The 14,911-nt window shown below is 37.1% G+C and overlaps 2 protein-coding genes across 3 annotated transcripts in view; one reads left to right on the top strand and one right to left on the bottom strand.

Moving 5' to 3' along the window:
* The window catches only part of LOC129445969 (histone-lysine N-methyltransferase SETMAR-like), a 125,069-nt gene that overhangs the window by 34,691 nt on the left and 75,467 nt on the right, over window positions 1-14,911 (bottom strand). The gene's annotated exons all lie outside the window — the stretch shown is intronic.
* Window positions 9,284-12,755, top strand: LOC129444491 (uncharacterized). Its single transcript, XM_073859666.1, has 10 exons — window positions 9,284-9,448; window positions 9,881-9,971; window positions 10,049-10,396; window positions 10,528-10,645; window positions 10,806-10,897; window positions 10,974-11,091; window positions 11,217-11,321; window positions 11,411-11,611; window positions 11,750-11,923; window positions 12,320-12,755. The coding sequence occupies exons 1-10, from the start codon at window positions 9,414-9,416 to the stop codon at window positions 12,526-12,528; spliced, it is 1,491 nt and encodes a 496-aa protein (XP_073715767.1). The 5' UTR covers window positions 9,284-9,413; the 3' UTR covers window positions 12,529-12,755.

Here is a 14,911-nt window from a genome sequence, read left to right as displayed (position 1 = left end):
TCCGTTCAGCCTCAGTTAGTTGCAGTTGTCCAAACTAGCAAAAATAACTGTAAAAAATGATTCACACACTCAATAATACCCTACCAAATTACACACAGCCATCTCAGTATTGCAAAAGTTAAAATGGGTATCAAAATGTGTGTCTAAACTGAGCAAATGTTTACCTGCATCCCTCCACAATTGGCTGGAAGGCTGTTGTTATTGCCTGCATAACTTTGTCGGCATCCCAGTCACACTCAAACTCCAAGGCAGATTTTATATGTCCGTGCTCAAAAAGCCAAGCTTTCTTGGCACGCCTTGGCACATGTGTCGATGTATGGTCTGGCAGGAGAATTACCTCTTTGGTGAAAGACTGAGCCACACAACGTAAACTGCTTTGTGTCTGAAACCTTAAAAAAAAAATTATATTCATTTATATTAAATGTATATCCATGCACTGTATAAAATTACATTTTCTGATTAATATATACTGTGTTAACAGTACGTTTCATGTAAACAGTTATCCTACCACAGTGTTATTAAATTGTGTAACTTCTTTACTGCTCTAAATATTTAAACCTAAATTTAAAAGATTCAAATTGACTACTTATGAAATGATGCCCCTATCAAACACATAACCTGATAAATATGGGATTAGCAAATTAAATGCATTATTCTTACCTCTTCTGTCTAGGGCCCTTTCAAGTGAACGGGCGAAGATTGTAAATAGGTGCTGCTGTGTGTGATCCTTGTGAGGTAGAAGGCATGTTTCTTTCTGTGTTAATGTTTGTCTGATAAGCAGGAACTGCCTGGCCTGTGATGTTTACTGCACTCGGTCTTCCGCGATGAAACAGTGAATTAACTTCTTCATCGGTAAAACGGTATTAAATACGGTTACCAGTATTTTGGCCTGTACAAGCATTCGCCAGGGTGTTAATTAGCTCGTCATTACTTAAAATTGCTGCCACCAGATTTCGTGCAGACTCACTCATCGTTAACATGTTTCTGTCAGAATAAGCACCTGTACCGAATAATCAATTACACCTGACAAACGCAAGAGGGCGTTTTAATGACGTCATATCTCATTCATTCAATATATTCAGAGATTCATTCAATATATTCAGACATCTGAGGGCTGTTTCATAAAACTAGATTACAGAATAAGCCAGGCTTATTTTGTTAAGTCTGGCTTATTGCCGGTGGATTTCGTTTCATAAAACAAACTTGAACTAGTTCAACCCCGGTTACTATGGAAACTTATGCTTGCAAACTAGCCTGGTCCGGAGCAGGCTAACTGTCAGGCTAAGCCTCAGTTGTTGCTTAACTAGACTTCCACTAACACTGAAATGTAAATGCAATGATATTACAGCTGACTCTTTGACATTTTATTTGACTTTATTAACCACTATTAATCTAACAATGAAAGAAAATAAACTTATATATTAAATTTGATACATTTTGTTACAATAATAATTAATAAAATATAGACATGTGTTTCATAATATGGTATATTATAGGCCTATCAAATGTTGAATATAAATGATAATCTTAACTACCCCAATATAAGGATAATAGTTTATTAACAAATTTAAGATGTATCTAAATTCATATAATTGCAACGTATTGATTATATATATATATATATATATATATATATATATATATATATATATATATATATATATATATATATATATATATATATATATATATATATATATATGTATGTATATATATATATATATATATATATATATATATATATATATATATATATTTTTTTTTTTTAATTCAGATTGTCTGTCACACAAAGAGGAAATTTAATTTAAATATACAACACACAAAAGTCAAGTACAGTCATTTAATTTTTTTATGCTTGGTGTGCATAAAAATGCACATTATTTTAAAGATCTACAGTATTTGTATCTTTCTCTAGTTGTTACATTTTTCTTGAAATTAAAAAAAAATATATGGTGTCTGCATGGCTGAAGGAATACAATATAATTATGTGATGGTATGCACTTGGCATTTTGTTGTAATGAGTTGAAATTCTTTTTTTTTTATCACAGAGAAGATTGTTAGTGTCCTGCATACAATAATTTTTCAGCTCACAAGGCTTGTACTGTAGACTTACAGTATAATGTGCTTATACCTCAGGCTTTTCTTCAACTGATCCTCACCCTGTAACCATTCATAAAACTCTGTTTATCTATCAACACCTAACACTACACTGTTAAAAAATTATGTAGAACTTACAGTATTACTGTCAGCTGTTTGCCAGTAACTTACTGTAGATTTATATGTATGTCATTTACTGGCAACAGTTTGTTCAAAGTTAAATGAACATTAAACATTAACAAGTCTTTTTATCCACAGAATAAAACCACCAAACAACAGCCCCACGCAAAGCATTCTGGGAACCAAAATATGAAGGAAACAACAGAAAAAGGTTCATGAGGATTTCTGGTTCACAAAATGCCTCGCATGAGGCTGTTATTATAGTTTTATGCTGTAAAATCATAGACTTGTTAATGTTTAATGTTGATTTAACTTTGAACAAACTGTTGCCAGTAAATAATAAACCTTTACATCTACATAAGTTACTGACAAACAGCTGCATAACTACAGCTACTTTTTTTAACAGTGTGATATTAAACCAGTGGTTTAAAATCTCTCATACTCCCAGGGTTTAACATGATGACTTGTGACTCTATAACACACACATAATTTGCCATCAAAAATGTTTTGAGTAACATGTCAAGTAATAATGATTGGTCAAGAATATGTGTAACATATATGATTTTACACAATCATTTCTTGTACTACTGTAAATTCAGAAATGCATATGCTGTTCACCCACCATGCTCTCAGTGACCCTTTTTTTCTTTCAAGCAAAGTTCATCTGCAGGGGTAAAGCTGTGCTGCTGATAGATGACAGTGCTCTCCTCATTGCCAGTCAACATCTTTGGCAGCTAACATTATGAGATTAGACACTTCTTCTAGCATATGATTATGCTTAAATCAACTACACTTCTTATGAACAGTATATTTATATTTTAAAATGTATTAAAATCATTTATCTGCTAAATATGTATTATATAGGTTACTTAGTAAACTACAAATTGTCTTTTAAAAGTTAAGACTTGTGTTATTTTTAAAAAGTACAGTATATAAAAATTAGCAAAGCATGGCCACATAAGCATTGACGGGGATCGAACCCGGATCCCCGCATGCGCTGCTGAGAGCACTAACCACTAGGCCATCATTTCTAACAGTGTTGCACCCTGTATTTAAATTTGGTTTCTGCATGCAAGAATTTAATCCATAAGGACTTTCCAACTATTTTATGGGTTTGTTTATTGCAGCAGTATTATAATTTTCAGTCAGAAGTACATTTTCATACATTTTTATCAAAAACGACCGCTTTCTCTTTAACTTTGATCGATTTGATCCACGCTCGACCTCTAGGGCTGCTCAAGAATAGCGTGCACGCGCAATTATCTTGACTAGGGAAATCTGGATCACAGTAGTTGGATTGCGTAAGCTTCATTTGCCTTTTTTGAAACCGCTTTAGCCTCGCCTCATTTGTTAGGTTAATTCAAGTCGAGTTTGTAACTTTAATCCTCGCTTTTCCAAGCGAGTTTTATGAAATAGCCCTCTGGTTAATTTAGGGAATTTTAATGTGTATTTTGCAACATTAAGAAGATACAGTATTTGGAACATTTTATTGTTTATTGGAAGCAAACAGGCAGGGTTGAGCAAATATCAAAATGTATTTTAAAATAAAATACCAAATACCTTAGTTTTAATTGTATCAAAATAAACTACAAAATACAGCAGCCACAACAAAATAAACTACTGTATTTCTGTATTTTGAAAATACAAACAATACTTTTACAAGGAAGCATCTTTGCAAACCTTCCATCAGTTGGACAATTGATCTATTGCCTCACCATTAAATTGACTAATGCATTGATGATTGAGTAATGCAAAAATCTGAAATGCAACCGGTACACAAGGGACTACTTTGCAATAGCAACACTGACAAACAAGGCATTCATAAGAAGACAACTGATGGCACCTGTATTCATAGCAACTAGTTTCTAACTAATTAGTCATGTGGTTGTTATCATAAATACAATAATATATTGTGTGTCAGGCACACTAAAATACCATGATCCTACTAAACAGCTACTTCAACTAGGGGTACAATACTCAGAAATGAATTATTTATCAAATCGTTTGACACCCATTTAGCAGTTGAAAACAAACATTTTATAATTTCAACAATTATTACATGATCAATATGTTTAGATTGTAGCTCGGTCAGGTGGACAAGAATTTATTTTTGGAGCTGGACCATAAAACAATAAAACCACATTCTGTATCTATTTCTGAGAGACCTGTTGTCTCTGGGGTCACGGCTACCCAGGAACTGATCTGTATTTCTCTCCCTCTCTTCTCCCTTAAGGTTTTGTTCTGTAAATACTAAAAACATATTACATTGGGTATATCTGTTGTGATGTTACTAAGGTTTCATCTTCATGTGTGGTTTTATTTTAAAGGTGATGGTGCGATGGTTGAAAAATGTCTAATTTCTATAATTCTAAGAGAAAGTATATCAAAGTTTAGAACTTAAGACATAAACTCTCCTGGGTGTCACCTCCTGAAGAGATATAGATAACTGATGGTTAACGATCCCATTTGGTGCCTTTTAGGTTCACGAGAACCTGACCAACCAAATCCTGATTTGGGACTTAAAAAAATTCTTGTCTCACCTGTGTATATAAGGTGGCTTTGCAAGAGACTCTGGGAAGCATTCTTTAGCATGGATCTTCCCCACACTTTTTGTGTGTGTATTCAAACATTATGGAAGCATTCTTTAGCAAGAATCTTCCTAGACCACTTTGTGTGTCTTCAACCCAGTATCACGACCAGACGTGAAATACTCACGTTGGTCCACGTTGGAAAACGTGTAGATGTCACAGTTTTACACCTTCAGACGTGAATCTTACACGTTTGAGAGACGTGACTCTTACACGTTTGCGTTAACGCGTTCCAGTGGCGAAATACCCGGATGTTGACCTATTCCACACGGAATCGCTGTAAGATCCATAATATTTAAATTTTCATTAAACCAACATGGCATTCTGTTGTATTGACGATCACTTAGCAATCTTGATTTAATAATTTGAAATGTAAAAAATATTATTATTTACACGGTAAAAAGCATTAATTTGTCTTGTTCCACGCCAAAAAAAAAACACGTCTAAATGTCACATTATTGTTAAAGTAATGAGGAAAACGTCTATTTTTCTTGCTTTCCCCAGGTAAACAATGCATTATATCGACCTTAAACCATGTTAACCATAACTAGCAAATTATTTATTTTACGTATTATATTAATTTTATTTTAAATATTTAAAGCAAAATATTTATTTTGCTGTGTAGGGTATATTAATAGTGCATACCCTTTCCAAACGTGAAAACTACACTACCGAAAGAAAAAAATACCCGAATATAAGACGTCACGTGACGTCACCGTAATTTGCTAAACTTTAATTTGAAGAAGTGAAAAACGCTAAATAACTCTTCACAGGATTAATACTCTTTTTTTCAGCTGTTGAAATTCTGGGAAAATGCCTGTTAATGACCTGCTTATGACCACGACTTCCTCCTCACAGTAGGTGGCAGTACTGCGCCAAATCGATGCGAATCGCCAAATAAAGACCGAAGAAGACGACTCACTTTATCCTCTTCGGAATTCATCAAGCAGGTAAGACGCGTTGACAACAAAATGTACAACAATGTAATTATATAAGAGCTATTGTCATTTGCAGTATTAATATATTAAATAACTTATTTAATATTTTGTGGTGTTATTTGTTCACTCACTAAATGTCTAAACTCACTTAATTTTCCAATAGACTTTTAACGTCAGCAATTTAGTTGTACAATTAAGATGGCTGAGCAGGACACTGGTGCAGCAGAGGATGCTATGTTCCATGCAGACCTGCTTTTGGATCAAATGAAAGTGAGTACCAAGTTATACAACATGCTCATTTTGCAAATGAATGGGATTCATACAGTGAGTAAAAATGGGAGAAAACCCACTGCTGTTGTGTTTACATGTAATGTTGATTTTCTCTCGTGCAAGAAAAAGCAAGAAGAGAAAAGTACACCCCCTAACCGTGAGAGTAAATTTCAGTGGATTGAGAGAGACTGTGAAGGGCGTCCACTGCTGAAAAGAAAGAGCAGAAGCGGAGATATGCGTATGCGTTCTTCAGCTACAGGTTGGTCTTAGTCTGTATCCTATTGCAGGGGTTTTCAAACCTGTCCTGGAGGACCACTAGAACTGCACAATTTGCATGTCTCCCTCATTAGACACACCTGGTTTAAACCTGAACTGGGTGTGTAAGGTAACTGAATGAGGTGTGTCACACAAGGAAAACATGCAAAATGTGCAGCACCAGTGGTCCTCCAGGACAGGTTCGAAAACCCCTGTCCTATTGTATATTCTAAATGGGTGTGTGGGGCCAGGCTAGGTTGGTCTATGTCTTCTCTGGTTAAATCACCTGTAATATAGCCCATAAAATTCACTGCTTTTGATTGTTACAATCCCCACACATGCCAGGGTGCCTATGCCTTGCTAGTAATGTTTCCAATCAAACTTTGTCTGAACATTTGCATTAGGGTTGTAACGGTATGATTTTTCACAGTATGATAATTGTCTCAGAAACGATCACGGTTTCGCGGTTTGCCGGTATTAAACACATTATTATTATTATTATTATTATTTTTATTATTATTATTATTATTATTATTATCATCATTAGCTACAATGACCCTTAAATTAATAAAAAACAGATAGGGGGTTTGGGTTGAACATATGGTTTATTATATTAAACTTTTTTGGGGGAAAAATACACTTTTCCAAAAAGTAAACTTTGATTCTTTTAATTTTATTCTTTTATTTAAAATTCATTAAATTCTCTCAGAGCTGCTCTTGATATATTCATTTGTTCACATCGTCATATAGTAAGTGAAATGTATAGTTTTTCTTATAAGTATAATCAACTTAAATTGATCTGTAATATAGACCCCTTCACGGTTCACGTCACAGGCGGTTCCCACTGCGCAAGTCAGGGTCAGAAAAGTCATTACAGCAGATTGAGTTGCGTATTATTCGGTATCGTCAAAAATGCCTACTTACGTCATGGGCTGTGAAAATCGCACCAAGTCTTCCGTTAAGTTTTCGCGATTTATGCAGAATCTCAAAAACAAAAAAATACAACATCTGCAAGACTGGGACAATGCAAATATCAAAGATGCTTGTGTTTGTAGTGCTCACTTCATTTGAGGTTAAGTCTTCATTTTTCAGCCCTGTTAGATTAAATTATAAAGCCTAAATGGTATGAACAGTTTGACCCCATGCTGCGCGCGCACCCGATCTTCATTCAATGTTTACAAACCTTGAAGGGGTCTATGAATCACTCAAATCGGCTTTAGTGCCTCTTTTTGCAGCCACCCTTCGTCCACATTTCTTGCAAACTGGATATCCATCTTCAAGGACAACCCCGCATTTGTTTTTCGTATACCTAAAGTATTCTCATACTGTTGATTTTTTTTCTGGTGGGGGATAGGGGTTAGAATTTGTAGTCTCTGACATTTTCTCTGCTGTACATAAACGAGTGGAGTCTAGCAGTCACGCCGAATGAAGTTGCATGTGCGTAGTAGCGCAGGTGAGATCTGCTTAATTTTTTTCCAAAACCGTGTATAAGCAAATGTTTACGGTATGATAATCGTATAAGTTAATATAAAGGTATACCGCCATACTGGTATACCGTTACAACCCTACATTGCATTAAAGAGTGATGCAGTAACATTACAGTAGTTATTTTTCTTTCTGCTAGAGTACCATGTCTGATTTACTTACTTGCACCAAACTGCAAAATTATTTAAAGGAGACTTTATCCCAATGTCTTTCAGTCCTGAATCCTTGTGAACCAGCTGAGGAGGTACCCATGGTGACAGAGCAAAACGTTTCTCAACACTTACTTGGTAGGATGGCTCCATATTGGCATTTTTTAATCAAATGAACGGTGTAATATGATTGTTGGTTTCTTCACTATATTGTAGTCAAGTAGTTTAATCTTTCCCGAACCACAATGGGATCTTTTAAGAACCACTAAGGAGCTATTTTCATGTCCCTCTTTCAGACAGTGAGATGCAGAAACTGCAGGAGATTCTGGCAACACCTGTTGAAGCTTCAGATGGTCCTTCTTCAACATCATCATCATGGAGCTTGCGACAGTCTGCAGCCCAAGATGAGTGGCAGAAAGCAAGGCCCTACCATCTGGACTGCTTGTTGTTCTCCAGGGTGGTCAAGGAAAATAAATGCAGTCAGTGCTCATCTCCTGCAGTTGTTCGTTGCAGAGACTGCATGCCAGAAGAGTGGCTGTGTACGGAGTGTGATATAATTTGCCACAAAAAAATGGTACTACATAACAGGGAGTCCTGCATCGATGGATTTTACAGGCCCATTCCACCAACGATGTGCTGTGTGAAAGAAAATGGCAGATATACATTAAAAAATCAAGGTACTGCTCTCTCTCTCTGTGTGTGTGTGTGTGTGTGTGTGTGTGTGTGTGTTCCCAGAGTATTTGGATCTTGCCTTCTTTGTAACTGTCTTTCAGATCCAAATAAAAGCAATCAAATATGAGAACTTCTATGTAGTGCTTACATTTCTCAATCAGACAGTCTTTTTATGCTCTTTTCAAAATTTTATAATTTCTTTTTAGTACGGCTGTTGCCTACAGTGAGACCAGACCGACTGTGCACCTGTGACCCAATGCACCTCACAGAATCTGCTGGAAGAGCAACTATTTTGGTTTGCATAAATGGTAGGTTGGCTTTATTTTTTTGGTTTTGCAGTTATCTGTCACAAGATATTCATACGTTTGATTCCTTTTAGGTCGTTATGACTTGTACTTGCCCAATTTGGTGTGCAGAGTGTGTCTATCACAATGGACACCTGACAGAAGTGACCTCATAAGAAGTGGGTATTGGCCAGCATCTGTGAATGCTGACACATTGTTTTCGGCAGATGTATTCAGCACATTTGAGGAGATGAAAACCGTTGCTCCGGGTTTGTCAAGACAAGGCTTTTTGCGGCTGTTAGAGCAGAGGACAGAGCAGTTTGGAAGGGTATGTTCCGTGTGTATGAAGATTTCCTTAATTAGAGACCATTGGCTATTTCATTTGACTTTTCTCCTAAATATTTGCACATTTACAGAGGGGTAAAATACATGGAGATGCTTTTCAGAGGAGCTTTGTGGAATACACTTTCTGCCAGTTTTTATGTGAGAAAATGGCAAATGTGGAGCACTTCACCTGCCCAGCATGTACACCCAACATGCTAGCGGTTTCTGCAGATGGCAACAGAAAACAGATTTCAACACTCTAAAGGGTAATGCAAGGCAGGATGCCACACTATACGGCTTTGCTGTATGGCTTACGCTGCACAACATTACTCTGTGACAGGGGCACTACATCATAGTAGCTCATGTTATCACAACACAGAAGCTTCTATTTCTCATCAGATAATTATTCATGATAGGTTGTACTTGTTTCTGCTGCTTCCCTGGTTTCCTCTTTTGCTGTCATTGGCCATTACTCGGCACCATTTTATAGACTTGTCATACATTCACCATACTAAAACAACATGACACATTTGATACCAGGTATCAGTATGAATTTGCCGCACTTTAAAATCCAGTACGAAGAACCATGTGGTGATAATTTTGTATTTTGAAGTTGTGAACCTGGTTTAAGTTGTTTCACACCTTCTAAAACAAATAGTGTCTGCCACTGAATATGCATTTTTTCTGCTTTCATTAAGGTCAGAGGAACCATACTTTGAGGGCATCTTCATTGCCAAAGATGTAGACGTATCCTCTTTCGTTGAAGAAATCAGGATTAAAATGAAAAGTGTAAGTAATGATTCCGAGTTTGTAGCCCTGCTGTGTAAATGCAGTATTTTTGCCATCTAATTTTTTTTTTCATGCAGACTCCAGGGAAAGGCACTTGTGGAGCTAGTCAGTGGTCTGCTGCCAGGGAGACTGCCAGAAGAGCTAGCAAACTTGATGAAGAGGGTCTTGAGGTAGCTGTTTGCAGGCATGGGGTGATATTAAAGGGTCTCAACATGTACAGGGGGGAGATCTTTGCATATCCCCTATTCCTGCAGAAGGAGCTTCAGGCAGCCACAAACATTAATTTCTACTGTACTGACATCTCATGTAAGTACTGGCCCTATCTTCAGAAGATGTCAGTCTCTATGCCTGAACTGAGCCCTCTTCTTCAAATGAGGCCGTTTCTGTCAGTCATGCACGCCAAGGCCCATTCAACTAAGTGTGAGGTATTCTTTTTATTATGCCATTTACTGTTGCTATTTAATTAAATTATTGATAATGGCAATGCACAATTTATATCCTTACAAAACTGATATTGGTGCATCCCTAACCAATAAATTTTTCACACAATTGTTAGATTGTCTGGAGTGGTAGGAATCAGGAGGGTGCTGGCGCAACTGCAGGGGAAGAGGTGGAAATGGTGAACAGTTTCCTCTCTCGTTGTGCTCTCACAACTAAGTACATGACCAAATCTGGTATGTTATCCTTTTTTATAACATTAATACAAATATTTTGGTTCTTTAAGTTATTCTTTCAGTAGTCTTTCATTCTTTATATAAAAATACAGAAATACACCTTTATTTTAAATAAATTTGAATAGGCTGCCCAGTAACATTTGAATATGTTTTCAAAAAGCTCGCAATGACATGCTGACTATACATGCAATTGGGTGGAATAGACGCAAGCATGATGGCCTTCATCTTGCATTGTCCAACAGATATGTCAAGGTATTGACCATATTACACCGAATTAATCTGGTCTTAGAGGACAAAAGGCAATTGTTTGTTTGCATTTTTATTAAAGACTGTCCGAAAGGCTGAGGCTGAGTCCCAGAGGCTGGAGAACTTGAGCCGTGAACTTGGGTGTCCTGGAAACATGGTGCAGCAGTGGGTTCATGACGTCAGACAGTGGGCCACTGATGGTACAGTATTGATGTTATAAATAATAGGCTATTTACAGTTACAATGTGCTCGACATTGTTGAGGACGTATTACTATAATCACATTTCAGAGTGGTTATTTATTCATACTTTTGTCTCCTCCCAAGATTCTATAGATGCCAGACAGGATGACCAACATGTCCTTCAGCGGTCGATAGAGCAGATATGTCCGGGTGTCTATCAAAAAAAAGCAAGCCTTTATAATCAGACAGGTATCTTTTTCACTTGTCTATTGTTTGTACATGCTTTGTGAATCTCTTGCCTAGATTTGGTGTTTCTGTCATGTGTTTTGAAATTATAGACAGCAACAAGATTCGACAAATGCGGCGACGGAAATTGGGGGAAGAGAAAAAAAAACTATTTGAAGCGATCAAACAGTACAATGCGCAGGTCCCAGAGGAGGAGGGCATAAACGAGCAGATGGTGGAAAGCCGACTCTCTATGGTGGGCCATGCCAGTGGGGAGGACAGTCTTATATGGCCATGGGAGGTTCACAGCACTGGTAAGGAGCAACTTCGGTGAGGGAGGGGGATTACATTGAGCAAACAGATGTTGACACAGCTTAATGGGCATGTATGCTATACAACTATATTGCAGCTTATAGGTCAATCCTGTTGACTGACTCATTTGTATGATTTAGAATCCACAAGCATCCTAACTAAGAAGAAGATCTTCGATGCATACATGTCAAAGATGCGGCTGCAAGAAGAGAAGATCCTAATTCTTAGAGAGATGAGACAGCACTGCACCCACCTCAGAGGGCTGGCTGAAGGCATTAGGAAGCAGATTGCAGACATGTCTGAAGGAAATCGTGGTAAGAACATGGGGATAAAACTGAGGTTCCGTTTTTATTAATTATTTATTGCTTAGTATTATTTTTATTTATTTTTTTACTTGAACTTTGTTTGCTGCTTAGTCCATGTATTGTGGCCTGTGTATTTGTTGTTTTGGTGCCCAAATGCAATATGATGTCATTGACATTGTTTCTGAATGCTTGAGTAAGTGTTGTCTTGTTGATATGACTAGTACTGTAGGCTAAAACTGAATTGCCCTACTGGGATATATAAAGTTGTTTGAATTAAATGTTTTAATGCTGTTCAGAGATGGAAATGTATGGCTGCTATAATAACTGGGTCAAGTTAAGGGTCTAAACGGGTAAGAATAATTTTTTTATTAATGTGTGCATTTTTCATTTTATATTTTCTCCTAGGCAGTTTAACTGACGAGGGGCATTGTGGGCTACAGTGTCTTCTACAGGAAAGGCTTGCTGATGTGGAGGAGAAGATTCAAGTCGTTTCCTCAAGATACAGCTTAGTTTTAGGACCTCTATTCCCTGAAGACTGGTCCAAGGAGATACCGGATGAGAGTGAAGGACTTGACTATGAGAGCTCAGATGACAGTGATTTGGAAGATGTCTAATTTGTAAATTGATATGTGTTTTTGGATTTGCTTTATTTTTTGTTTTTCTGGAGGGGGTGGTTTTGGACATTCCCCTTTTCAATAAATAGCCTCCCTAATTGACAGAAATTCCATTGCCTTTATTGTGATGAGTAAACCTGCAAATTTATTTTCGTTTCCCCACGCACCAGCCCTGTAACTGGTCAAACTGATGTACTTGGGACTGACTGTATCAATAAAAGCTGATATACAGTGATCTTTATGCTGTTATGCTTTATTTGCTCTGTATGCTGGGCTTAATTGTTCCTGCTGCACCACATTCTCACAGAGCCAAAGTCCGACAGTGAGTTGTTGAATGACTACCACCAAGACTACTTTATTGATATTATAGCAACTACATTAGTCTAATATATAATGCTGTTTTGTTTGAAGCTCATCCAACTGCAGACGTGTTAGGTGAAGGTGTTTGTAGTATTTTGAGCCTCTTATTAATGCAACATATAAGTTACACATGCTACAAAAATAAAAATATCTATGTGCAATTAATTATCTGCCACAGACCCACCCAGTTTTACACTGACTTTGCATTGTTTCTTCACAATTACTATTCAGAACTTTTAATGATTCATCTGAGAAAAAAAAATAGAGGTTTGAGACAGCATAGCCTGGGGAGTGGGGTGTACAAGTTACATAAAATGTTGGCATGGGACATTTATTGATACAGGTGCTTGCTTACAAATTTAGTTTTTTTACATTTGAGACCCCTAGCTGGTTCTGTGTTCACAGAAGGCAGAGCCATGAATCTAAAAAAAATGTGATTTGTGTAAAAGGGTCTATGAATGAGTGAGGTGTGATTTTACCTTGCTCCCTTGTTTTGTATCATATGTAATTGTTTAGTGTAAAATCTCATTGTTCTGTTAGAAGTTAGAAATGGTAAACCTAGGTTTAATACCCATAAAATGCATATGGTTCAAGCAGGCCTTTGTATTGGTCACACCAGATAATACGGACTGCTTTTGCCATCTTTAAAATATGCCGTTTAAGATAACAAGGAACTTTTAAATTCAACAATTAAATGTGTCTTTATGCCCTACATCACATATGTTTCCATTGCTGATATGAGGCCTATTTGACCAATGCAGTTCATAGGCTCGATATTAAGCATTAGACCTAGGGTTGACATTTCTAACAAGAAGACCTCATAGAATGAAGAAATTTGCTATATAATGTCCCACTATGATGTTAAGTAAGGGAAAGATGTGAAGTTACATCTTGCACACTCTCAGACTCCGTAGCAGCCCCCTAGCAATGTAATTTTCCCACTCTTTGGCTCCGCCTCCTGGCAATACACAACCTGATAGAGGTCTCAAATTTGACAAACAACTGTGTCTTTATGTCCTGTATAACATATGTTTCATATGTTGATATGTGAAGAATTACTGACATGACCTCTGCCAAGGCCTGTTTGACCCATGCAGTTTATAGGCTTGATATTAAGCATTAGACCTAGGGTTGACATTTTTAACAAGAAGACCTCATAGAATGATAAAATTTGCTATATAATGTCCCACTATGATGATAAGTAAGGGAAAGATGTAAAGTTACATCTTGCACACTCTCAGACTCCGTAGCAGCCCCCTAGCAATGTAATTTTCCCACTCTTTGGCTCCGCCTCCTGGCAATACACAACCTGATAGAGGTCTCAAATTTGACAAACAACTGTGTCTTTATGTCCTGTATAACATATGTTTCATATGTTGATATGTGAAGAATTACTGACATGACCTCTGCCAAGGCCTGTTTGACCCATGCAGTTTATAGGCTTGATATTAAGCATTAGACCTAGGGTTGACATTTTTAACAAGAAGACCTCATAGAATGATGAAATTTGCTATATAATGTCCCACTATGATGATAAGTAAGGGAAAGATGTAAAGTTACATCTTGCACACTCTCAGACTCCGTAGCAGCCCCCTAGCAATGTAATTTTCCCACTCTTTGGCTCCGCCTCCTGGCAATACACAACCTGATAGAGGTCTCAAATTTGACAAACAACTGTGTCTTTATGTCCTGTATAACATATGTTTCATATGTTGATATGTGAAGAATTACTGACATGACCTCTGCCAAGGCCTGTTTGACCCATGCAGTTTATAGGCTTGATATTAAGCATTAGACCTAGGGTTGACATTTTTAACAAGAAGACCTCATAGAATGATGAAATTTGCTATATAATGTCCCACTATGATGATAAGTAAGGGAAAGATGTAAAGTTACATCTTGCACACTCTCAGACTCCGTAGCAGCCCCCTAGCAATGTAATTTTCCCACTCTTTGGCTCCGCCTCCTGGCAATACACAACCTGATAGAGGTCTCAAATTTGACAAACAACTGTGTCTTTATG

The sequence above is a fragment of the Misgurnus anguillicaudatus genome, chromosome 21, assembly GCF_027580225.2.
Source record: "Misgurnus anguillicaudatus chromosome 21, ASM2758022v2, whole genome shotgun sequence".
Taxonomy (NCBI): Eukaryota; Metazoa; Chordata; class Actinopteri; order Cypriniformes; family Cobitidae; genus Misgurnus; species Misgurnus anguillicaudatus.
Note: the sequence above shows the minus strand (reverse complement) of the source record. Positions and strands in the feature narration are given on the sequence as shown.

What these genes read in the sequence shown, in the direction of transcription:
- LOC129444491 (XM_073859666.1), top strand. Translation starts at nt 9,414, where the DNA reads ATGGCAACAGAAAACAGATTTCAACACTCTAAAGG. An exon ending in AGATTTCAACACTCTAAAGG is followed by an intron (nt 9,449 to 9,880) that starts GTAATGCAAGGC and finishes GCTTTCATTAAG; the next exon opens with GTCAGAGGAACCATACTTTG. An exon ending in TGTCCAACAGATATGTCAAG is followed by an intron (nt 10,898 to 10,973) that starts GTATTGACCATA and finishes TTTTTATTAAAG; the next exon opens with ACTGTCCGAAAGGCTGAGGC.